Source organism: Gasterosteus aculeatus, chromosome 17 (genome assembly GCF_964276395.1).
Source record: "Gasterosteus aculeatus chromosome 17, fGasAcu3.hap1.1, whole genome shotgun sequence".
NCBI classification, from domain to species: Eukaryota; Metazoa; Chordata; class Actinopteri; order Perciformes; family Gasterosteidae; genus Gasterosteus; species Gasterosteus aculeatus.
Window position 1 is genome coordinate 6,337,044 of NC_135705.1, and position 23,975 is coordinate 6,361,018.

At 43.7% G+C, this 23,975-nt stretch overlaps 3 protein-coding genes across 12 annotated transcripts; 2 read left to right on the forward strand and 1 right to left on the reverse strand.

Annotated features, from left to right (window-relative positions):
- Nucleotides 1-1,626: 1,626 nt before the first annotated feature.
- On the forward strand, nucleotides 1,627-5,647 carry sp7 (Sp7 transcription factor). 4 transcript variants are annotated; one of them, XM_040205106.2, is made up of 2 exons: nucleotides 1,627-1,786; nucleotides 2,911-5,647. In XM_040205106.2, exons 1-2 carry the CDS (start codon nucleotides 1,766-1,768, stop codon nucleotides 4,276-4,278), a joined length of 1,389 nt encoding a protein of 462 aa, XP_040061040.2. In that variant the 5' UTR covers nucleotides 1,627-1,765; the 3' UTR covers nucleotides 4,279-5,647. The 4 variants fall into 4 exon arrangements, with proteins under 4 accessions (XP_040061040.2, XP_077947938.1, XP_077947939.1 ...); XM_078091812.1 differs by having other exon boundaries at nucleotides 1,643-1,801; XM_078091813.1 differs by having other exon boundaries at nucleotides 1,667-1,801; nucleotides 2,915-5,647.
- A 5,530-nt stretch (nucleotides 5,648-11,177) lies between these two features.
- On the forward strand, nucleotides 11,178-17,554 carry tarbp2 (TAR (HIV) RNA binding protein 2). 4 transcript variants are annotated; one of them, XM_040204414.2, is made up of 8 exons: nucleotides 11,779-12,052; nucleotides 12,694-12,741; nucleotides 13,011-13,349; nucleotides 13,531-13,600; nucleotides 13,725-13,842; nucleotides 14,057-14,184; nucleotides 14,404-14,599; nucleotides 15,515-17,554. In XM_040204414.2, the coding sequence occupies exons 3-8, from the start codon at nucleotides 13,021-13,023 to the stop codon at nucleotides 15,670-15,672; spliced, it is 999 nt and encodes a 332-aa protein (XP_040060348.1). In that variant the 5' UTR covers nucleotides 11,779-12,052; nucleotides 12,694-12,741; nucleotides 13,011-13,020; the 3' UTR covers nucleotides 15,673-17,554. The 4 variants fall into 4 exon arrangements, with proteins under 4 accessions (XP_040060350.1, XP_040060348.1, XP_040060347.1 ...); XM_040204416.2 differs by lacking the exons at nucleotides 11,779-12,052; nucleotides 12,694-12,741 and adding an exon at nucleotides 11,178-11,350; XM_040204413.2 differs by lacking the exon at nucleotides 12,694-12,741 and having other exon boundaries at nucleotides 11,811-12,052.
- Nucleotides 17,053-23,613, reverse strand: tespa1 (thymocyte expressed, positive selection associated 1). 4 transcript variants are annotated; one of them, XM_078091817.1, is made up of 12 exons: nucleotides 23,344-23,613; nucleotides 22,416-22,584; nucleotides 22,119-22,161; nucleotides 21,312-21,340; nucleotides 20,807-20,860; nucleotides 20,317-20,356; nucleotides 19,947-19,994; nucleotides 19,778-19,867; nucleotides 19,485-19,693; nucleotides 18,289-19,382; nucleotides 17,666-17,753; nucleotides 17,053-17,298 (listed from the first exon to the last, which is right to left on the reverse strand). In XM_078091817.1, exons 2-12 carry the CDS (start codon nucleotides 22,540-22,542, stop codon nucleotides 17,204-17,206), a joined length of 1,917 nt encoding a protein of 638 aa, XP_077947943.1. In that variant the 5' UTR covers nucleotides 22,543-22,584; nucleotides 23,344-23,613; the 3' UTR covers nucleotides 17,053-17,203. The 4 variants fall into 4 exon arrangements, with proteins under 4 accessions (XP_077947943.1, XP_040060337.2, XP_077947944.1 ...); XM_040204403.2 differs by having other exon boundaries at nucleotides 19,485-19,696; nucleotides 23,344-23,598; XM_078091818.1 differs by lacking the exon at nucleotides 23,344-23,613 and having other exon boundaries at nucleotides 22,416-23,128.
- Nucleotides 23,614-23,975: the final 362 nt, after the last annotated feature.

Sequence of the window (23,975 nt, forward strand, 5' to 3'; positions counted from 1 at the left end):
TCCGGTAAGAGTGACATTGTATTCAGGAGCATGTAGCAGCCTTTGTTCTTCTACTAACACCACTTCTGGAATAAGAAAATAAAGGGATGAAGGTCAGTTGGAGAGCAGACTGCCAAATATAGCCGCTTTGTTCATGTGAGGGCCAGACTCTCCAGAACGACAAGCCCAACTCTGACCATGCCCTGTAATTGAGGAGAAAATAAGGACAGAAATTATATGTTTATTTTTGACAACAATTTTAATCTTCTGTGCTCTCCTTCAGAAAACGAGACGCCCACAAAACGCCGCTAAGAATCCGTCTCACCCGAGACTGAGAGTTGACTTTTTGACTCTTTCAACCAACAAATGAAATTCTAAAAACTAAATATCTATCTATCTATCTATTTAAATGTGCTGTATCTTGAGTTGATCACGGTTGACAATATTATTGACATTTATGTTATTTTTTAAATAATACTTGGGAATTGGGAACTGTAATTATGTTTTTTTTTTTGTTTACTCATTTTGACAAAGATGTTCCACTAAAATGAATCAATTTATTAACTATTGACTTGATTATACATATGTCTGTTTAAGATATGTACATTTGTTTGTATCTAAAATAAATAAGAAGGTATATAAATCCCTTGAGTATTTGATAAACTTATCATAATGAGTCAGTATGGAGTTATTATTCGTATTGCAGCTTTAAAGTGGTTTGCATTTACTTTCCCAGCCAGAGAGCACTGCCATCAGCTTACATGGAGTTTGGGGATGTGAAATACACATAAATGGTAAGTCAACAAAAAAGACACGTTTTCCTGTGAAAGATTTCAAAACACAACTCAAAAATGAATAAAATAAATTAGACAAGTAAAAAACTGTACCTCTTGCAGCCGTCTTTGTCGAGACCTATTCTTTTTTATATTTTCTAACTTCCCCTGTTCTTCATCTTTTCATCAAGCATTTTATTTGAGGAAACGATTATCCCCTGATAGTTCTGCTGTTTGAATTCATTTCATTTCATGTGATAATCTTTTCTTTATTTTATTTAATGTCTTGATCCTTTTCCTGCTTTGCTTGTCTTTGTAGTTCAGTCTCTCACCATTACAGTTAATCTCTATAAAGGCAGTTAACTGTATTTAAGAATATTGGAAACAGGGAGAGGTTTGAAGTCAGGATAATAAAATCTCTTATAGAAACCACAGACTCGTTTAGCTTCATTTTCAGATTTATGCGGCAGAGGCCGAGGCTACTTGTTACTTCGTTATTTTTTCTCTCTCAGGAGAACAACAATAGAGACCTTTTTCATTTTGTATTCACAGTGCTCCTTTAGCAACGTGTCAAACAGCAGGAACAGAATTTACTAAATCTGTCATCTGGAAAGATCATTTTCTGTGAGATGGTGTTAAACTTTCCCTTCCGACTCCACTAGAATAATCCCGGTGGAAAAAATAATGCCAGTGAAACTGAAATAACGTCCACGCGGTGATTGATGAGTAACCCATTCATGCATTTATCTTGAAAAATTATTCGATACTCGCTGTTTGGGGAGGTGGGATGTCCTCTTTCCATCCACCAATCTCCTTACAGTCCCCTCTATCTCTGGGTTTGCATTGCCTCTTAGCGGTCTTCAAAGAGCCCAGAGCCTGTAATTAGGGGGCGGGCTTCCCGGGCCTCAAAACACTTCCCCGCGTGAGTGCCCAACTTCTTCCAAACTGTCCTGGGACTCCGAGCTGTGCTTCTCCTGCTCCCCTCAGCTTCCTTAGGATTTAGTTTCTCAGGGATGGCTGCATCTATTCTGGAGGTAGGGAATGCAATTGTAAGTAGAATCTTTTCCCTCCTTTTTCTCTCCTTTTTTATGCAAACTTAACTATTACCATGTTAAAACTCCAACTCGACTTTATATTAAAGGGACGCTGTTGTAAGTTGAATTGAGGAAACCTAAAGCCTGGTTTGATTTGAATCAATATGTGATGAAATTCAAGATAATGAAATGTATAATGTGCATTAATGAAGAAAGACCGTAGGTCTTAATGTGTGATTTCAAAGCAATTTAAAGGTGGGCTGCTGCCGCAACTCACATTTCCTCTTGGCATAAGCTTCCTATATCAATGAGCAAATAGAAATAATAGAGAATTTACTATTAGTTATCTCACGTGAAAAGTGCCGACATAAATACAATACATATAAATAAAATACCTAAAAGTCTGTGATAAAACAGGATTAACCTGAGAGCTGACTCCAGCTGTTTGGAAGAGTACTATCAATAACCTCTGCATCAAGAGTAGGTCTGTATAGAAAAACGATGAAGCTATTTCCACGTGTACAGCGTGTGGTACAGACACACCACCTCTGATATGTTGTGCCATGGTGTTTAGTTAACTGACACATGGAAAAGGGAGATACAAAAAAAGTATCTGTAGGGAATTGCCTTTGGTAGTGAAAAGTGGAGACTTATTTGATTTATTAATAGAAAAATAAATACCCTAAATGAAATCAACTTGATCTGTAAGAAATTCAAACAGCACGATAGCGAGATGATTGACTACTGGAGAAAAAAAATGCAACTCACTGCGATAAATAAGTCACGCTTAATAGTGCAGTGGCTAGACATTATTAACCTAGGTTTATGTGTGATGGACAGGTGGTGAACGTATAAAGCAAACATTAAAGCTAAATGTAGAATAGCTTGTGGTTTTAGGTGAAACAAAAGATTTGGGGAATTCCTCCTTTGCTGAGCAGAGCAGAACTTACAAAAGCATAAACATTCACTGCTTGAAATTGCTCTGACCACCTTGAAAACAGAGCGAGCAGGAAAACCCGGCGGTGGCAGCCTCACATGCGTTTTTTATTAGAGTTGACACTGACAGAAGCAAGCAGCCATTTCCTGCAGACAGACAGTCTTATTCTCTCCCATGTCTCCTCCAGGAAGACGCACGCTATGGTTCCAGTCCTCTGGCTATGTTAACTGCTACCTGCAACAAGTTTGGCAGCACGAGCCCCCACAGAGATTCGGCTACACCCGGTAAGATCGGCAGCGCTATTCCTGTAAAGAAGCCCTACAACATGACCTCTGACCTTCAGACAGCCAAGAACGGACGCACCGCAGACGGCAATGGCCTGGCAGACTCCTACACTGGCTCCTTCACCACAGCTGGAGGAGGAGGAGGAGGAGGTGGTGGTGGAGGTGGCGGGCTGCTCACCCCCACTGGAAGCCCCCCTCCTTCAGCCGGAGGCTACACTACAGAATATAACCCTTTCTCCCACTCCTTCCAAACGTCCATGTCCCAGGACCCATCTCTTTTAGTGTCCAAGGCCCACGCCACAGCTGACTGCCTCACCAGTGTCTACACCTCGCTCGATATGACACACCCCTATGGCTCCTGGTACAAAGCCGGCATCCACCCCGGCATTACAGCTGCTCCAGCTAATGCCACGTCCTCCTGGTGGGACGTGCATCCCAACTCCAACTGGCTGTCGTCCTCCCAGCCCCAGGGGGACGGAGGCCTCCAAGCCTCCCTGCAGCCCGTCTCTCAACAGGCCTCCCTCAGCCCGCAGTTGTCCAGCTACGGCACCGACTTCACACAGCTCAACCCGGCTCCTTACCCGTCTGTGGGGCTGGGCTCCTCCTCACACCTCCTCCAGCCCTCCCAGCACATGCTGCCCCAGGACATGTACAAGCCAAAGCCTGTGCCAAGTGCAGGGCTGATTGAGAGTCCCATGGGCTTGAAGCCTGCCCGGGGATCGGGGGGCTACAGCGGAGGGGGCGCGCCCACCAGGTCCTCATGTGACTGCCCCAACTGCCAGGAGCTGGAGAGGCTGGGGGCGTCGGCCGCGTCCCTAAGGAAGAAGCCGGTCCACAGCTGCCACATCCCGGGCTGTGGGAAAGTCTACGGCAAGGCCTCCCACCTCAAAGCCCACCTGCGCTGGCACACCGGCGAGCGACCCTTTGTCTGCAACTGGCTGTTCTGCGGGAAACGCTTCACCCGCTCAGACGAACTGGAGAGGCACGTGCGCACCCACACGCGGGAGAAGAAGTTCACCTGCCTGCTGTGCAACAAGCGCTTCACGCGCAGCGACCACCTCTCCAAGCACCAGAAGACCCACGCGGATTCTGCGATGCAGGGCAAAGCTGTAGCGGTGGAGGGAGAGACGGATCCGCGGAGCGAGGAGACCACAGAGCTGAACGCCAACGCTGTGAGCACCAATCCTGTCGCTGACCAAATCACCAATGGAGATGATAAAACTGGCACGCCTAATGGAGTGGAGAACAGCAGTGGACTGTTGGAGATCTGACTTCATTGAGGTTTCTATCTAGAACCATTTGAGGCATGATGGTGGAAGAATTCACCTTTTCAATTAAAAAAAAGGAGTGATTTGGTTTGGTTTCAAGACATGTAAATGAGATGAAATCATGTTTGAAATGACTTGATGAGTGAGCATGTTGCAGCTTGGATCACTTCAATTCAACTGGTCCAAATACACAAATATGAGCACGCCAGCTAGCATGAACCAATGCACAAATGTACACACGACGACACACATACACACGGAAATATGAACAATCAAGCCGTGGTGTACATGAAAATAAATACAACACGCACATGTGCAAATACTAAAGCACAGATATATATATATATATATATATATATATATATATGTGTACAAATGTGCAAGAATATATAATGCATGTACACGCACACACACATACAAATAAACACAGTCATGCACACATTTTCTGCCTCTAAAATGAGGCCGACCACTGGGGAAATGTAATCCGCGAAAGCAGAAGGAAAAGAACTCTGAAGCCACAAAAGCAAAGTAGTTTTAAAATGAGACTTATGGTTAGAGTGATGGAGTTGAAGGAACATTGCATGACTGGAGAGAAATCTGATTTACAGTTGTACTTTGATACTTATGCATTATTCCTGAAACAATCAAAGGACAGTCTTTCTTACTGCTTCACGTTGCCAAAGATGTTTTGATTTAAAGGGTTTTGCATTTTACTTTTGCTGTTTGCTTCTTACGATGTTTAATTTAATTTCATATTTACATAAATAACCTAATTTATGTCTTAAATTATACACATGGGAGATTATCTTGCGCTCTGCAGGAAAAATAATGCCTGAATAAACGCAAGATGGTAATAGGCGGCCAAGAAAATAAAATGCATTAAATTAAAACTTTTTTCTTATTTATTAGTTATAACGTGGAGTTTTGGGTGTTTTTAAAGATGTATTTATAGATCATGTTAGATGTACGTGTAAACTATTTCTATATAATCTTTTAATCGTGAAATCTTCCACACCTGGCAAAGTAATGAATAATAAGGCCTTCTCCTTGTTTGTACATACTATATATTTACAACAATATATAGACATTGTAAGGTGTGTTATTTTTCTACTTTTTAATCTATTTTCTATATTTTATGTAACTTTCCACAATGAAAAAGATCACTATGTTGCATTAGTATAAAAGAAACATAAAAGATCATGAATTGTTGTTGATAGTTTTGCTCATAAAATGAAACTACCACTGTTTGCTGACTTGTTGTGAAATGAGTGTATAAGATACTGTAAAGCATTACGCCTCATAAAGGTTAATATTTTGTAAAAGTTGTGGTGTGAGATCATGACAATGTAAAGTAAAGACATTTCGAAACGCATTTTCTCTACTGGTGTTATTCGTATTATTGAAGGCATTTTAAAATGCATAAAATGAGGAGCCGTCGCTCTCAGAGGGTTTCGCTCACTCCTCCACGCCTCATCCTCTCTACACTCACTAATACTTTCATATATTTTCATTATCCCTTGGAGCACAAACAAAGCCATTGACGTGAAGTCTTAACCCCACACAATGAGCCCCTTTCTGAGAGCCACTGTAGTTACACTCAAGACAATTACTCCACTCTCCGGCTTGAGAGGGGTAATTACTGAGAGCGATGCTCCTGCAGAGTCAGAAGAGAGGAGAAGACGGATTAGGACATGGGAGTTGCGGTTGTATTGTTTATTGAGGGAGGCGGTTAAACAAAGGACCCCAATTAAGGCAGGATGCAGGACGGAGGACGTGATGTGGAGATACGAATGCAGAGGAGAAGCTGCGCTCACCATCGAGTCCGTCAAAAACCTCCAACTCCATGCCGTGCTGCCACTGTAGGCAAACAAGTTAGTGTCACGACAAGTGGAACGTGCGTCTTTATGTCAAGTCGGGTCATTCGGGTCAAGTTGCAGACTAATGAAAATACCAGAGCTGGGTGGACTAGAGCGGTAGCCTCAGTGAAAGACTAGAAGAAGCCTTCAACGCCTAAAGCCAAAGAGGTTGACAGCTGACGGTTGAAATAAATGATAAGCAGGTAAAACTATGTCCTTATCCCAGACAAACCTTCTTTTGGCTACATGATTTTACCGCTTCTAAAAACAAAAAGACAAGATAAAACGTTGCCAGTTACATCACAGCAGTGTGGACCTGTGCAGTCGGAACCCCCCTGAAGCTACCGACCCTCGTGATGCAACATTTACACTTCCCAGGCTGCATGGTTCCAATTTCGGGCATCTAATGAGCTGTAGTTGAGGTCAATTTATATAAAACGTCCCGGGGCCGACTCTGTCATCAGGGGCCGACATGTTTATGGTGGTCTGAAGTGGGCGCACGGTTGAGTCCACAACATAAAAGGCTAACAGTGGGAGTGGGGTATGGGTAGGGTGTGTCAGGCCAGTGACTGGGGGTGATGGGGGAGAGAGGGAGGGGAGGGAGGGGGGGGTTAAGAAGATGGTCAGTGGCTTTTAAAACCTGCTACTGGTATTTTCTGCCTTACCAGTGGTGGTGGTGGTGGTATACTGTAGCCTTGACTTTATTTTTACATCTTTTATTTAGAAAGCCAGGAAACATTAAGTGTTGCTTCGAATAAGGCCATAAAAAGGAAAAAAATATACGTGCCGTGACACGTAGCGGCAGAGGAAGAAGCTGGACAATGTGTTCCATATGATTTGCCCACTTCTGCCCCTGCACTCTTTTTACAGAAATCACCGCAACACACAGACCTGCTGGGACTGTAAAGGTTATCACACAGGACACCACACACACAAGTTAAAGCCCATTTCCGATCTTACACAATGAAGCCATTTCTTTCACTCAGGCAATGTTTAGTTTAGCCATGAGACTTACTGATGAATTACTCCCATTTAAACTCTCCAAACTTCCAGCTGTTTTTTAAAACGAGGGAAAAAAGTTATCGGGATGTGTTGACGAAAATGCTAATGAATCTCCTCTTTCCTGTTATTAACTGGTCCTAACTGAATAGTCGAGTAAAACAATGGGACTGTGCTCTGAGATGGCCACAGGCGCGTGGGGGGGGGGGGGACTGGTCGGCAGGACAAAGGCACAGGTGTCTGCAGGTGTGACTGGGACTCTGTGGCAGAGCGGGGGAAGAAAGGGAAAAGAATGCCGGCAGGCCCAGAGGCCGTGAAGGAGGAACAAGATAAGGCTTTTTTGGCAAAGGCTAAAGGTCAACTGACCCGAGTGAATCATAACGGGACCCGGAGAGAAGGAGCTGCAGAGGAAAACACAACAGATAAGAGAGGGTGATAGGTAAAAAGGTCAGGCGATCACGCAGATCAGCCATCATTTACATTTGTTAGGAAACGGCACCACGTCACAGAAGATACTGCGGCCCAGCTGATGCGACAGTCTTTCGTCAATGCTTCCTCCTCGCTCCCCGTTGCATAGGTGATGGAGGTTGAGCCGCCCCCTCACTTTAGACAGGACATGCAGCCGTCTGTGTGGCTCGTAGCATTAAACACGGAGGGCTCTTTATATTTCCGCCTCTAATCATATAATGTCGGAGCCCGTTCCAGCACAGAGCGGCCTTTAAAGTTTAAAGGGAGTCCTCCCTCGCTGCCCGGTGATCCAAATGCGGCACTAAACGAGGCCATTTTGTTTATAGGAGCTGTGGGAGGGTTGCGGGTGACTCTGTGCCCCTTTAAAAAGATAATATGCTTCCCATTTAATGGCCTCCGGATGACAAATTGCTTCCAGGGGAAAATTTAGTTAAGAAAACTGCGTGTGTGACACGTAAAGACATATTCACTCTACTCGGGATGTTTGACATCCATGAATCAATTACTCAGCAGTAGCTGCATTCAGGATTTATCTATTTTAATAATCAAGTCTGCCCATAAGGCATTTATAAAGCGCATGCTTAGCCTCTTCAGTGGCAGTATTTATCCTCACGTACGATTAGGGTACATTTACTAATCATGACAAATTATTTATGTTTTCATTCAGTTTGGATATCAAGTAAGGCTCGAAGGACTCACTTTGAGCACGATGGGAGGTTTTTCTTTTTTTCCATGACAAAAACAATAGCCGCATATGTCTTGGAGGTGGTTGCAAATACCCTTACAAATAACCAAAGCACCCGTAAACAGTTCTTTCCTTTTGAAAATGCCTTCTATCGTGATGGTATTCTGACGGACATGCAAACCAAAGCATTCCCCGTTTGCGTTCTTTAAGCCACTAAATACTATTTAAATGAAGGGATTCAAGAGAGACAATGCAGAAAGGGCGGTGGAGGATCTGAGAAAAGACAATCACACAGACCTGCCTCTAACAACACAGCAGTAAGTGAGAAAAAAGAGGGTCGTGGCCAAATAGCAAATGAATCTGGATTTGGATCTACTGAATGAGGAAACTGAAGAAGGAAAAATAGAGAGGAAAGAGGGGGAAGAGAGAGAGGGAGGGAGGGAGGGAGAGAGAGAGACAGCAAGACAGAGAGCAAAGATGCCGAAGGAGAACTGAGTGATCCGGGTTGGAAGTGGGAGCAGGGAGCCTGGGTTGGCAGGGTTTTGGTGGAGGAGTGTGGTGGTTCAGAAGTCCTCCAGCGCGAGGCGCCAGTGTGTCCGGCGGGGGCCCTGACCATGAGCTGCCTCACCCCCCCAGAGCCACGGCCACAAACCCCTTCTCCCCCTTCACCACCAGCACCGCCACCCATCCAACCCAAAACCCACTGGCAGGCAGCGCTTGACTGAAGCTGCTGCTGCTGCATGTTTATTTAATATTCTGAAAGAAATTGAAATATCTTTGTGGGTTAAAACACATACATACGCAATTACACATCACTCACCCGCACACACACACACACGCACGCACGCACGCACACATTCACACACGTTACCGCCACAATATATAAATAAATAAAGTCAAGCAAAAACGTTCTCTTGATCCGTGGCCAAGAACAGACTCGGAGAAAATCTTTTTCAAATGGTGTTTTCAGAAGCGTAGAGGGAGGAGCGTGAATGTCTGACACTGCGTGTTGCCTGAGCGTGCGGCGTGTCTCCAACCGACTCCCGCCGAGGAGAGAGAGAGAGAGAGAAAGAGAGAGAGAGAGTGTGTTGCCAATGTAGTTGACAAACAATAAATAGTTCCCATTTGACACGAACAGGGCAGCTGTGGCAAATACGTAGGACCAAACATTTAAACGTGCTGGTGGATTCAGAAATGGGCTCCATCAAATAAAAAAAACACGGATGGCGTTGATTTTGTTGAAGAAAGACTAACATTTGACACGTCAAGCGATGAAGCAATTATGAGTGTGTGGTCTGTAAAGGAGAACGAGTATATGAGGTGTTTGTGAAGTGCTAAATGAACAAACGTGCACGCGAGTGAGTACATTCATAGAATCCATAAGGAGTTCCTGATCATCACAGAGCAATTCCTCCAGACAAAAAGAATCCCTTAAGCAGCCTCCGGGGTTTTTGGGGGGCTTCATGCCATCCCCCTCCTGTCTCCCTCTCTCCTCAAGAGCCACCAACCACCGCTGCTGCCAAAAATAACACAGGAGCGCCACTCGAACCCGCGCCCCACCGCAGCACAGCTTGGCTGCAAGGGAAGGATCAAAACACACACAAAAAAGGAAACACATCATATTATGGAAGGAGGGAAAAAAGAGCATTCATACAGCTCCGTGCTTCAAGATATCTACTGATGATTTTGGCCACCAAAGAACCACACATACTAATGCGCCAGGCCAAGACAGGGAGAAGGAAAGAGTGTGTGTGTGTGTGTGTGTGTGAGTGCCAATGTGTGCATACATCTTGGATGTACTGTTAAGATGGTATTAATTTCCGATTTTATTCAGTCAGTGATTCAACCACAAACGCAATAAAAAGTCATCTCACATCTTTTACATGATCATGTCATAGGTCAATAAATCCGGACTGCAAACTGACAAATGAAGCCCGAGCGAAACAAGACTTTTTAACGCTGGAAGTGTGAATCCGAGTTCAGTTGGGAGACTATTTTACTCATTGTCAAGGCCAGTTCACTAAGTATTGCACTTGGCAAACAGTGCTGATCCACACTGGCACGCTGATGCCAGTGAATGAAGCCATCAGGATCCTCGCTCTATTTCAACGGAGGCCATCGAGGCTTTACAAGCATTACCATCATGGGATTAATAGTCCCGCCACGGAAATAAAGGAAGTGATGGAAATTGTACAGAATAAGTGCTGCTGTATTAGTTGAGAAGGAGGTTCTGAAACCCAAAAGGATTTTAATGGTTTGACTATTCAACCAGGATCCAAACTAAGCAAAGACACAGCACCAAAATTAGAGATGTCGGTCCTAAATCTTTTTTTATCTATTAATACCATAAACAAATGCAACATTCTTTCAAATCCACACACATTAAATGGTACAGTTTGGTCAAGCTGTATGGGGCTGTTGTCTTTTCAACTTATTCATATTTATTTATTATTTCATTGTGTTTATTTTGGGGGTTTTCAATGTGTTGCACCGCTTTGAGTTGTGGCTGGATGTTGACTACGTCTGGAGCGTTTCCATTTATTTGCATAACAGCTCAATCGTCATCTCTATTATTTCACATTAGCTTGGTTTTGACAGCTGTCATATATTCTGTCCGCCGTTACCAAAAATATGACAACCTATCATATTTGCATCAAACAAACCAGTTTAGTCTGGGCCCATCTGTCGTTTTCAGGGTTTCAGCATAAATCACTCTATTAAACTAGTGTAACTTTTCATGTTTCTTTGACGGCTCCTTTACAGGAGATAACAGGTGTCAGGCAATTAACCGAGGCCCCGTAGCGCTCGCAGAGCGTCCTTCAGAGAGGCCGGTCAGGTGAGCCGTACAGTGACTCACTGCTGCCCTCTTCTGGTCGCTGTCAGTCACGGCGCGTGAGATGCGCCGAGATGCCACAATGCGATGAAGGTCGCTACACATTCCGCTTCATTGCTGGAGCCCATAATTAAGAGAAGCGTCCGGTTCAACGCGCCGTTCGCGCAGAAAACATGTGTTTATGGGAATTTCTCACACGCAGAGCGACGCGGACACATCTAACATGTACTAAAGGTACAGCTTGGTACTTGCACTTACTTGAGTTGGTCTATTTCCTAGTACTTTTTCACCGAATGCAGCCTGCTTGACAGCTGCAGTTTGACATCTTCAGCTACTTTAGCGGCAAAAAAAGAGCCATAGCTGAAGTAACGTTGACTTATTTATTTTTACTGCAACATCACATGTTAGATACGTGAATTAAAGCTTTGCTTCGTTGTACTTTCGAGTTTTCGATATTTTTCTACAGCAGAAAACTAAATTCTCCAGTATCGCTAATTGGTTTGTCAACTTGTTCCTGTCGCAATGAAACAAAATATAACCATTTAACCTCGCACACCGCCTCATGGAAATAGTCGTTACTATTACCTCGCGTGGATGTAACGCGAGCAACAATGTCGGTGCTTTCCGGTGTATAAAACGAACCACCCTACAGCGCCCACGGACCAATTAGAACTCGAGTTTCGCGGAACTCCGTCCTACGTCATATCTGTGCTCCAGCACAGCGCCCCGCTGCATTATGCCGTAGCGGAGGGGTGGTCTGCTCTTCGCATGTCGTTGCCTCATTATCTGTTTGGGAAAATACCGTCTAATGAAAGCGAGCTTCTGTTACGGTGGGCGGATCAATCATCCGATACCGATCGGCTCTGGCTGCGTGAAATAGGGAATGAACGACGAGACAGCATCGGACAGCTGGAACAGAAACTCCGGGTGCTCCAGGTGTGAAGCTAAGCTAGTATAGCACATCGGCTAGCGGAGGGGACAGTGGGATGAAGCCACAGCGTTGCTAATTAGCTGTACTACTTTTAACGTGGGACACCGACATTTCGTGTATATAAGCCTCACTCTGCTAGCTTTAGGATAAGGTGCCACCTGTATGATTACAAGAGATCCGGTTTACAACATTATTAAGTGTCATTGATTCGTCTTCAATCTAGACATTGCCGTCTGTGTACAAGTGATTTGGTGTAGCACTTCACAACACAGTAGTCTACACAGTACCCTGGAGAATGAACCTAAACTTGGTAGTAAGATCTCTTGATTATAGTTTATTTGTTTCACATTGCTGCAGCTTCTGTTGTTTAGCCCAACCTCATTGATCAAAGTTATAGAAATATCTGTCAATGCATCACAACACAATTCAGCAGCAACACAAACTGCAGCCTCGGAAATGAATGTAGAGTATAATCAACACCTTCCTACAACTGAACACCGTAACTTTTGCCATTTTTTCCTGAATCGATTGTTTCCCTATATTGTCTCATTATACTCAAGCTTTTTGTATGAATGAAATGATCATGCTTTAAACATTATAATTAGTGTGAATTCACCTAAAATTTGTACTCATTTATTTGCCTAAGATTTTGGAGTTGAGCTGCTGAGATTTCCGTTGCCACAATATGAAGGAGGTAAAGGACATTTTTAGTATACATAGTCACTTTTAGTTGTATTCAAGGAGATGAACATTGTTTCTGGATAGACTGCACCCTTAATTCATTTTGAAAAGGGATTGTCTTATATTGGGGTGGTGAATATCTCCAAGCCTTTTGTAATTTTGGTGAAAATGCTTTAAAATGTCTCCTGAAAGGTCTTAAGCCCTTTGCAACTTAAACAACCGGAGTCAACAGTCCTTCTAATCTTGGGTCTTCTTTTTTTTTTTTTTTTTTACGTCATTTAGTATTGAGCAAATGCTGGCAGTGAATCCCGGAAAGACGCCCATCAGTCTGCTGCAGGAGTATGGAACGCGGATAGGCAAGACCCCAGTGTATGACTTGCTGAAGGCCGAGGGACAGGCCCACCAGCCAAACTTCACTTTCCGCGTCTCCGTCGGAGAGATCAGCTGCACCGGCCAAGGGCCCAGCAAGAAGGCAGCCAAGCACAAAGCAGCCGAGGCTGCTCTGAAAATGCACAAGGGAGGTCTTGGAGGTCCCGTTGGTGTTGGTGTTGGTGTCGGAGTCGGAGTTGGAGTCGGAGTCGAGGGCTTGGTTGCGGTTGACGTGTCCACTGATGGGGACAGGTCAGTTTTTATTAAGGTTTTTCCTCTAAAGCGATAACGATTCACAAACCGCTATGCTGGGGGTTAACATTGTGGAAACATCAGCCAATATAACATCTCAGTACTCAACGTACATTTAAGCGCTTTATACTTTCGGGATGGAGATCTGTTACACTTCCGAGCTTGATCATCTTCTGTACAGCTCCCAGCCAGAGATGAAGACCTCAGGCAGTTCTCAGCAGTCTGAATGTAACCCCGTGGGGGCTCTGCAGGTGAATATAAACCCAGATTGTCAACTGATGAATGCTGCCGTCGTCAATGCTTGTTATTGTTATTCATAAGATTGGACTGGTTTACAGTTGTATGCCTTCTACGTTTTTCATTCTCCTCCACCAGGAATTGGTGGTGCAGAAAGGATGGCGTTTGCCAGAGTACACAGTCACCCAGGAGTCTGGTCCAGCACACCGCAAGGAGTTCACCATGACCTGCAGAGTGGAGAGATTTGTGGAAATCGGTAAAATGTGTATTTAAAAATGTTTTCCTAAATCATATCTACTCTGTGCAATATTCAGACTTTTGTTTACAGCAGCTGAAATCGAGAGGAAATCACCGGTGACTCTGCGGTTGCTCAGCTTACCGTTTTCGTACTGAATGAATATCCGTCTTATCAACAACTACTGATCATTGATTGAGCGACGTTACTCAACATGTCTCAACCTGTTCTACAGGAAGCGGAACCTCCAAAAAACTAGCCAAGAGAAATGCAGCAGCGAAGATGTTATCGCGTATACACGATGTCCCAGTGGACCTGAGGACCAGCAACGACGCCGACGTGGAAGAAGACACGTTCAACATGGTGATAGACAAATAAATAAACTCACTCTTTTTGCACCCGTTGGCAAGGCTAATGAAAATCCAGCCTGTCACTTTACTCAGGCGAGGACTCGGAGCACTGAATAGCACGTGCACAATACAATAAGCTACTCTCCTGGCACCTCAATTCCCCCTTTTCTTACTCGTACATCTCAATAGCATTTATTAACTGCGCTGAACTTCCCCTTCTCTGCACACACAGCACATGGGGAGCAAAGCGGAGACGGGCAAAAGCAAAGGCTTCAGTTGCACCTGGGACTCACTGCGTAACTCTGCTGGAGAGAAAATCCTCCAGCTCCGTAGCCACCCTCTGGGCACGGCCACTGACTCCAACTCCTGCTCGTTGCTGAGTGACCTGTCCACGGAGCAGCGCTTTGACGTCAGTTACCTGGATCTGGGTCAGTAGCCAACAGTGGCTTTGGTTTGAATTGCTGTTGCATTCCCTTCCGCCGAGCATCACACTGTGACTACAGTGACTGATTGGTTATAGGTTAAATCACCAGTTAGGCGTCTGCATGGATGAAGGGATGCATGTTAGTTAGGAGCGTGTAAACATAGCGGGGCGGTTGAGCTTACACTGAGCATATGATAAACCATCAATGGGCGTATGATTCACACTCTCTGCACAAACTTCACACTTCAGTATCATCATAGGTGCACATTACTGGCAACATACCGTAAAATAAATGCTGTACGGTTTACCATAACTGTCATGAGATATAGAGGAAGTGGCTCAAAGCTGCATCTTGCCACACTTAAGTGCAGACAAACCATATCTCATCTTCTGCAGAGAATGTAATGGTTTCATTTGTATGAAGATAATCGGTGGTTGCAGTTTGATACTTTATTTCAGCGGAATACCTATTTTTAAACTAAAAGAACAGACGCAACTGAATTATAGCTGATGTCTGGGTTATATTTGGATTATATTATATATGCAGTCATTGACATGTTTATGGTAAGTGAGAATACGGAAGAAGAATCATAACTATTAAGTCCCTTTTCATTTTTGTTCAAAAGAATATCCATGACTAAAAAAAGCATAATTTGAATCATGCATTTTCAAAAGTTACGCTCATTAGTTTCTTGGAAATATGTAATTCAGCATGAGAAAAGCTTGAAGGACAACTAATGAGGGGGGCAGCCTATGTCTGTGAAATGGGCTGTAGTGCAACTGTAGAGCATCAAAATGAGCTCCTGTAGCTCCCAGAGACAGTTCCAAAGCAGCAATGATGGTGGAAAAAAAACAGTTTTTATTGTCCAATCTCGCTGAACAAAATGAAACAAAAAGACCCGTTTGCTTTGTGTTTCAGAAGAGCGCAGTCTGAGTGGCTTGTGCCAGTGTCTAGTGGAGCTGTCCACGCAGCCAATCACAGTGTGCCATGGATTTGCTCCGAGCAGCGACGCCGCTCGGGCCAATGCGGCCCACAATGCACTACAGTACCTCAAAATCATGGCCGGAGGGAAGTGATGTCGTCTTCCTCCTCACAGATTCTCTTCTGCCAGGATACATTTCCTCTTCGGATGACGGAGGCACTTTTTTGATGAATTCAAACGACGCAAATTACCTCAAATGTGGAAACAAGACTTTTTCTTTGCCCAAAATTGACTCCCGGAGCCACATGGATTTCTTATTGTTCCAGATGAAGATTTAGTTGCCCAAAAACTCATGTACCCCTCCTTGACATTTTGCATATTTGTCACAAATGTTTTTTTTTCAGTTTTTGTTGGCCAGGCGCTCTCGCAGTGAGTTTCAAAATCACTGCAGACAAATTCTGATGCAACAGACGGTCAAAGGAGTTTAGAGAAATTGGGCTTGGAATTGACAATTATTGGTGCTTCATTCATTCCCTGATCCAGGATGGATGGATGAATGGTAGAAATTCCAGCCATGTGCTGAAACGTGGAGAGAAAAGGACTCTGCTGAATAGACCTCAGAGGATAATTATTTTTAAAGACTGCCCTGTTTTCAGATGATTGTATGAGAAAATCCGTTTTTTTTGTTGTATATTAATTGGCCCTCGTCCATGTATTTTTTGGGGGAATTGTGATCAAAAAGATTTAAAATGTGTAATTCATTTTCTAGACACACGCCATCACAAGATATAAAAGGTGAGAAGGATCAGAAAATGATTGATTCATAAATTGTGAATCTTTTCTCACTTTTTAACTGTTAGGATAATTAAAAATATTACACAACGTTACAATTCAATTCAAAATCCAACTACCAAAAATGATTTCTAAATTACCATTTTTTAATTGATCATTAGAGAGAAAGAAGTACTGTGAATCTTCCGCATTGTCCATGTTACCTTTGACTTTGAATGACCAAGCAAACAACCTGCCGCACATTATTACGTGGTCTCGATGCTTTTTGTGACCTTATGCCTGGTATTAGTTTATTTATAATCTAAACCCATGTGACTTTTTTCTGTCACCGACTATGATTCCTGTGATGATGTTGGAGGTAAATGTTCACATCATTTTCTCCAACTACCTGCTGGGTCTTGGTGTAAGGACTGATTACTGACCCCCCCCCCCGGCACTCAGCTGAAATATGTATTAAAAATAGAAGATCATTCGCTCTACTTGCACAAATCAGGCTGACCGAGTTTCTGTACATCTCTCCCACCTTTTGGGAGTTTGATGTTAACCTCATTCTCTGGAAAGTCAGATCTGCATCTTGTTTTTCTGATCACGAAGTAAGGAACCTTTGCTGGAATATTTAGTTTTTTTTGTTGCTGACACTGTTCGTCTATGCTGACATTGATACATTTGAGTTGACATCTTTGTCGTGTAGTAGAAACTGTTTTTATGAACTAAAATATGAGCTCCAGTGATTAAATTACCGTTTTAATAAACTTTCCCCACACTTTATTTCATCCAGGTGTTTAAACTTGAACAGTTTTACTATGAATGATTCCTTATTTACAATGTTCTGTATTCAGTACGAGCACCGGGAGTAACACAAGTATTTTAAGCATAGTCGACATAGTTTTCAGTCATCTGCTTTGTGCGTTTGGTGATGAGGAGCTGACTTCTTCGTCTGCGTAGCCGCTGCTGTCTGACTGCATGCTGTCCCCCCGGACCACGTCACCTACACAAGGACACAAACACGGTCAACAACTCCCACACGTCACACATGTGCCTGCTGACAAATACACACGCTCTGCGTGGTGTAAACACCGGCTCAGACACAGACACACACACACGGCCCTTCTGTACACATTTGTCTCAACTATTCAGGCCCACAAATGATTGTCGTGATCTGACGTGTGTCATCCTTGTTTTAACTGTATGTTCATTTCTGTGTACGCACATTAAGGACAACAAAAATAAATATAATACACAAACATGATTTTCATTTATTCTGATTCTACAAATTGACTACTCTAAAGAAGGAGTTGTAACAACTATGTGTTCTTATCAAAGATATCATTCACACAAATAAAACCATAATTTACCTTTGGATTGATGGTTTTTGGACAACTGTAAGGTTGCTGTTTGTGTAGTTTCTAATTGTCCCAAATCCTCTTCTCCTGCACTCTGGACCTGTTCAGACAACAGGTATGAATATATTGTGCACCATTAAGAATAACGGTATACCAAAAGGGTTAAACACAATTGTTTGATTGTTCTTCTTTGACATTGTTTTAAGAAGAATGAATTAATTTAAACCCAAATAAATCTGACATTACTGCATCTAACTTAAGAGGAGTAAAGTGTCTCAAACAAAGTGGTTTGATCAAAATGTTGTGGAACTAGAACAGTCACTGTTTGCAGAGTACTTGTAACTGTTAACACATGTCATTGCACCATTACCCATGACATCAGAACCAGAACCATCTAACGTTATTTTGGCTAATTCCTTCTTGTAAAACTTTAACCTGGACTGAACCTGGACCTCCACCAGCGAGCTTGAGAACAATGGTTCCCTACAGGTATTTATTACAGTGGTTTTACAAGATTGTCATTACTTTGTTGATTACTCAGTTTCAGAATCATGGCTGTATTCTGGTGTACACTAAATGCGTTTTTTTAATTTATGAACCGGGTCGTCAGTTTATTTCTAATATCCAACAATTACCTCCTCTAGCTCAAAGGAGTTGGTCTGTTGCAGGTTATTGGAGTCGTCACAGAGGCCCTGGTGCATCTGTGGATTCAGGTACCGCCTTTCCGACGTGTTAGATGTCTCCTCACAGGCCTGGACGGGTGGGACAGTGGACGAGACGTTGTCCCCCTCCCAGCCCGTCACGGTGATGCAGCACTGGGCGTAGCTAACGCTTGCGACCAGGACAGGAAGTGACCCGGCATCAGGCTCAGAGACAGCGGTTTGTGCATCGGGCCCATGTGAGCCCGCGCGTGATCCATCTATGCTCCCAGTCTCAGAGGACACTGGAGGTGAGGCGTTTGTTTTTGTACCATGTGTGTCCTGAGAGCAAAAAGGCCTCTGCTGAACACTTTCCACTATCTGCGGGCAGATTAGATCGTAAGTAATCTTTGCAACTGGTTTCGGATCAGCAGTCCTTGTGTCACACTGATAGGAAATGAACCGATGATCTTTTTCTTGCGCAGTTTCTTCCGTCAATGACGCCGAGGACGTTCCTTCACTGTGAGTCCTCCTGTCAAGGTCTCCTGGTATGACGGCATCCGCATTATCTGTTTGTTTACTGCCCTTCACCTCCTTATGACGGATCGGATTGGCCTCCTGAAGACCGTCCGTGTCCGCCGCGGCCTGCTGCGTTTCCTCCTCCACCTCGCTGTCGCGTGGCGTCTCACCATGCGTCGTGAGCCTGACGTCCACGGCCGATTTATTCCTGTCGCTTAACCCCGAACCCAATTTCTCGGTGGCCCCAGTCTTGACTTTCAGAAGGACTATATCCACAACGTCGCCGAGGCTCGACCTCTTTCTGGGCGAGGCCTGCGGGGAGGTGGAGTCGGACCCCCGAGGAGAACCTGTGTAGAGGCACATCTTGGAGACGGTGTCCTTGAGCCTCTCCACGGGCGAACGTGGCTCGCTGCGGACGGCGCTCCTGAAGCGGTCGATCCTCTCCACGGGAGACGAGGAGAAGGTGAACTCCGGCGTGGCCAGTTTCTGCACGGGAGTGCGGGACACGTGGGAGTAGAGGGAGTAGAACGCGTTGGCCATTGACGTGAGCACTTGCACTTGTCTGAAACGACCTGTGGTGAGAATAAAAAGCGTCATCGGCAACATCAAGTTGAGTTATTTCTTCTCATCCCCCAAACCAACCACAATGGTAGAATGTACTTCCATGGCCTTACTAGCAAGAGTGAGGCTGGGGTCTTCCTCTCTTATCCGCCGTAGCTGAGAGTCGAGGAAGACGCGGAAGTTGATGCCCTCGGACAGAGAAGGGAAGTGGAGGAAGCGCGGAGGGATGCGGACGGTGACCTGCGGCTCATCGCGGCCGAAGCCCAGCTCGTACAGCGTCTCCTCGGCGTCCTCCGAACACAGCTGCAGGATCTCCGATACACTGCTGTGCAAAGACAAAAGGAGTAACGGGAAACCTGTATGTTTGTACGGGGAATTTATCTTACCGAACAAAGAATATGTTCACCTTGACGTGCAGGTGGAGGAGGAGAGGCAGCTCGAGGCCATGCTGTGGCCCAAGTTCAGTGACGGCAGGCATAGTCTCCGACGAGGGGTGCTTTGAACGAAACAGTCCCCTCTTAAGTATCTTAATAATAATGCATTTTCTTATTACTTCTAAGAAGTCGTCCACTGACCTGGTGGGTCTGCTGGGATCTTGTTTGGTGGCGGGATGCTGTGCGACGCTTAACGAGAAGAAGAACAAACAGAGAAGTGAAAGCTTTAGTCATTTTTGTACATTTTTTTGTAAAGTGTAATTTTTGTAAAGTCACGCTATTAAATTCGTCCTGCCATATGTACCGTAAGTGTAGCTCATGTCCATTGGAATCTGACTAAAACATGCAAAACATTAGACAGGTCCTCTAAATAACTTCTGTTTTTCTGTGTTAAAAGTGATATTTAGTTTAAAAATACACTCAATGATTAAAGCAACATGGATCATAAACTAATATACAATAATATAATAGAAGGGCGTTCCTTGTTCCTCATGGTGCAGCTGCTACTCACTCAGTTTCAGGTGTACTCTCTCCAACATTTAACAAAGAAGCTGAAACAAGAAAGAAATCATTCCAGAAGAAGTTCATTTGCATCTGAATGTGGATTAGATTACATATTTGCTTGTGCAATGTTTTGACCGTGTTATGCAAACCGTATTCATTGTCTAATGTAAAGCCGTGGTTACATTATATATTTAGAGCTATTTTACGATTCCTTAACTTCTAAAGATGGGAACTTTCCTCCAGACACAAAAAGCATCTTCCTTGACAAAGGTAGAGCCACACGGCGAAACACCGGACACGTATCTGACTTATTACAACTGATATGAAGAGATGGGTCCATCTCTGTCTGCACAAAACAAATGAGAGCTTGAGCAGACGATGCACATTATGATGCACACCTCATTTTCCTATATTACATTTCCTGCTTTGTTACCTTCCTCTATGTCTCTTTGTTTGTGTGTGTGTGTGTGTGTGTGTGTGTGTGTGTGCGTACTTACCATCGGCTCCAAGACTGAGCTCATCATCCAAGTTGCTGGGTTTCAGCACAGACTCTGGAGAAAAGGCACACTATCATTGATTTAAGTAATTTCACACATGGTTCCACATTATCTAAATTTTCTAAAATGATCAACTGAAGAACGCAAAAGTTCCTGTCTTCAAAACTGGCTTGTATGCGTCGTCCTTGGGATAGAACCTATTGACTTGAGTACTGCACTTAAATTAATTTGAGGTATTTCCATTACAACTTTATTCAACTTTAATGTACAATGAGTTAAAGTACAAACCAGTATAATAATGTAATGTACAACCTACCAATTATATTGGTTTTCTTCTTATGATACTTTAAGTACACTGTTTATAAAACGTTGGTGTATATGAACATGATTTCAAAAAATAATTTAAGCATTTAAGTTAATTTGCATTTATAACATGCAAACTAAATGTATTAAATGCATTAAAGATTTGGTAAATGTTACATCATGACTTGCAGTCTATACTCACCAAAGCTCCGCTGACTGCTCTCCTCTGACCTGTAATATATATGACAACATTTAATGCATCGATATGCCCAGTACTATTTGCATGCTTCATTTTATATAAATAACTGAGTCATCGCATTTGCATCGGCCTCATCGTTTCGATTGCAGAGCTACAAAGCAGGCTTGTGCGGTCAACTCCCTAATCAGCGCTCCACGGGCTGCTCCTGTTCGTCAACTTCCTCTTGTGTAAATGTTCCCTTGTCGAGCAAGGGAACGAATGGTTGACACCTCCAAAAATGATCTGGTTATTTTCCTCTCGAGTTCCCAGAAAGCATAAAACCATCACGCCACCCCTCAGATGCTGACGCGCCGCTGACGACCAGCCTCCCTCTCGGTGACAGAAATGAATTGTCGGTTCTATAACAGGAACTGTCATTTCCGTCTGGTTATATAACAATCTAAACTACAGGGACATTAAAAAAAAACGAAAGGGCTTAAGTTGTGTGCTTTCTAGGTGAAACAGTCTTGGGATTGCAGAACTCGTTGTCTGCATCCTCTCGTGTCCTAGAAAGGCATTGGGTGGTTGATTTTCATTAACATTGTGTTTTTTGGAGATCTAAAATAAGGTACCAAACTTTAACAGCAACTCAACGCATACTGTTGTGGTGAAAACGACGCCGTTGCGACCTTAACACACCATCTACACCTGACCTCAGAGAGTTTCCACCTGTCTGCTACACTGTTTGTAGAACACCTGGTCCTCATGTGCTCAAAAATGTTACATCTCACAAAAAAGAAAGAAAAAAAGTAGTCAAGCAAGCTGACTCACCCACATCTTAGGAGCCAGTTCTCAATCTTTCCTGTAAAGCATCCTGTGGAAGTCATGTACAAAACAAGCGGAATGTAAATGCCAGCTTTGAACATATTCCGTTATGAAGACGTTCAGCCTGTGATCATATTGAACAATATGTGTAAAAGAAGTAATCCACGTTTTGTAAATGTACCATTTTATAGCATTTTGATTGTTAAACTGGGCATACGCTTAATCAGGCTCACTTCACTTACACGGTTGTTACACGAACCGTTGACCCCGGACGGATCCGTCACCTCGTAAATTTGGACCTACCGTCGGAAAAGACATCGTCATCGGCTATAGAGGCGGAAGGGGGGACGCCCGGCTCCTCCACAGTGGGCCCCTGCCGGCTGCTGTTGATCCAGGCTCGCCGCCTCACTGTGGACGACGGGTTCTCCATCGCTCACAGACAGCCGGGCGGGGTCACGCGCCGGGGTCCAAGCTGAAGAGGTGCAAGACCAGATTGTGGTTTTGCTGATGTTTGGTTGAAAAAGCGGATCTTTTTACAATAAAACAATATTTGCTGTTTCGTGGTGGAATCCTTTTATCGGCAAAGTTGAACAAAATGCTCAGGACAAGTCACACATCAAAATGAATGAATTAAGATTCAGATTCAGGTTTGTTTGATTGAAGTTTGAATCAACGATTAAACACCTGCATAGTGTGAAGGTGCATGAAACCGAAATCATCATTAAAAAAATAATAAAAATGCATGTTCAAATAGAGTGCACATAAAAGATGATATACTGTATACTTGTACTAGACTTAAATTAGAACTGTCTGTAAGAGACAAACATATAAAAACATCGACAGATAAATCAATCCAAATCCACTTATGTCCAAATTTGCAAAGGGTTGATGTAACAAGTCCAACCATGAGCCCTACAAGCCATTTAGAAAATATACAATCATGATGAATAGATCCAAACTATAAGATGTGCAAATCAATACTGCATCCGCATATATGGTCGAAAGTCTGAACGTTTCCTTCCGTTGTGATGATCACAGCATTGTTTGGTATTGGCCTAACTTCATCAACAAAATAATAATTTGCTCAATAAACCCGCGAGAGAGAAAAACAAGGTGTTTAAAAGCAGTTTATCAGCTTAGTCCTCCTAAAAGTTACTTAGTCCTCTTAAAAGTTACTTAACTTATTAAAACCGAGCGGCTTGTGAGCGAGAAAGAAGAGCACCAGCTTTACCTTCATGGGCGCAGGTTTCGCTTCTGTCGCAGCGTCGCTTTCTCTCGTTTCCTGTTTCCTCCGGTGATGTCAAAGTGATCCGCACGCTTCTGCAAAGTCGCAGAGCGGCTCGCAGCTTCCAGCCCGCACGCGCGCGCGCGCGCGCGTCCAGCGATTGATCCGCGTGTCTCGGATTCGCGCGCGTGCACATTAAGGAGGAGATGGAGTCGCGGTTGCTTAACGGTTGAATTTCCTACAACGTCACATTTAATATGTACATCATCGTTGAGTAGCGGGGAAACAAGACGCTCCCACGTGACAGGAACAGGTTCATTTGTTCTCGGCACAATTTTCTGCAGATTTTTGTTATTCATTTGGTTTTTGTTAGATGTATAATTCATTCACTTGAAAGCTGTGTGTGCTTAATCCGATGTTTGACACGTTTCTTTATGTTTTCTCTTGCTTCTGAAGGGAAGAAAACTTTTTTTTTCTTTGGAAACAGAAAACATTTGTAGTATTTGTAACGAACGCTATAACGCAAAAATATTTACTGAGAAAAGTACCTAAGTAAAATATATTTAACATGTTGCATGTTGCAGCACTGTGAGATGTTATTAACACCTGTGCTCACCGAGGCTTGCTGTACATGCACA

Bases quoted from the DNA above. Each gene is read 5' to 3' on its own strand.
- sp7 (XM_078091812.1), top strand. From the start codon at position 1,766: ATGGCTGCATCTATTCTGGAGGTAGGGAATGCAATT. The intron at 1,802-2,910 runs GTAAGTAGAATC...TGTCTCCTCCAG, and splicing joins TGGAGGTAGGGAATGCAATT to GAAGACGCACGCTATGGTTC.
- tarbp2 (XM_040204413.2), top strand. From the start codon at position 12,000: ATGAACGACGAGACAGCATCGGACAGCTGGAACAGAAACTCCGGGTGC. The intron at 13,843-14,056 runs GTAAAATGTGTA...CCTGTTCTACAG, and splicing joins GGAGAGATTTGTGGAAATCG to GAAGCGGAACCTCCAAAAAA. The intron at 14,185-14,403 runs GTGATAGACAAA...CTGCACACACAG, and splicing joins AAGAAGACACGTTCAACATG to CACATGGGGAGCAAAGCGGA.
- tespa1 (XM_040204403.2), bottom strand. From the start codon at position 22,542: ATGGAGAACCCGTCGTCCACAGTGAGGCGGCGAGCCTGGATCAACAGC. The intron at 21,341-22,118 runs GTGAGTCAGCTT...TATATATTACAG, and splicing joins AACTGGCTCCTAAGATGTGG to GTCAGAGGAGAGCAGTCAGC. The intron at 20,861-21,311 runs GTGAGTATAGAC...CCTTTTCTCCAG, and splicing joins GAGCAGTCAGCGGAGCTTTG to AGTCTGTGCTGAAACCCAGC.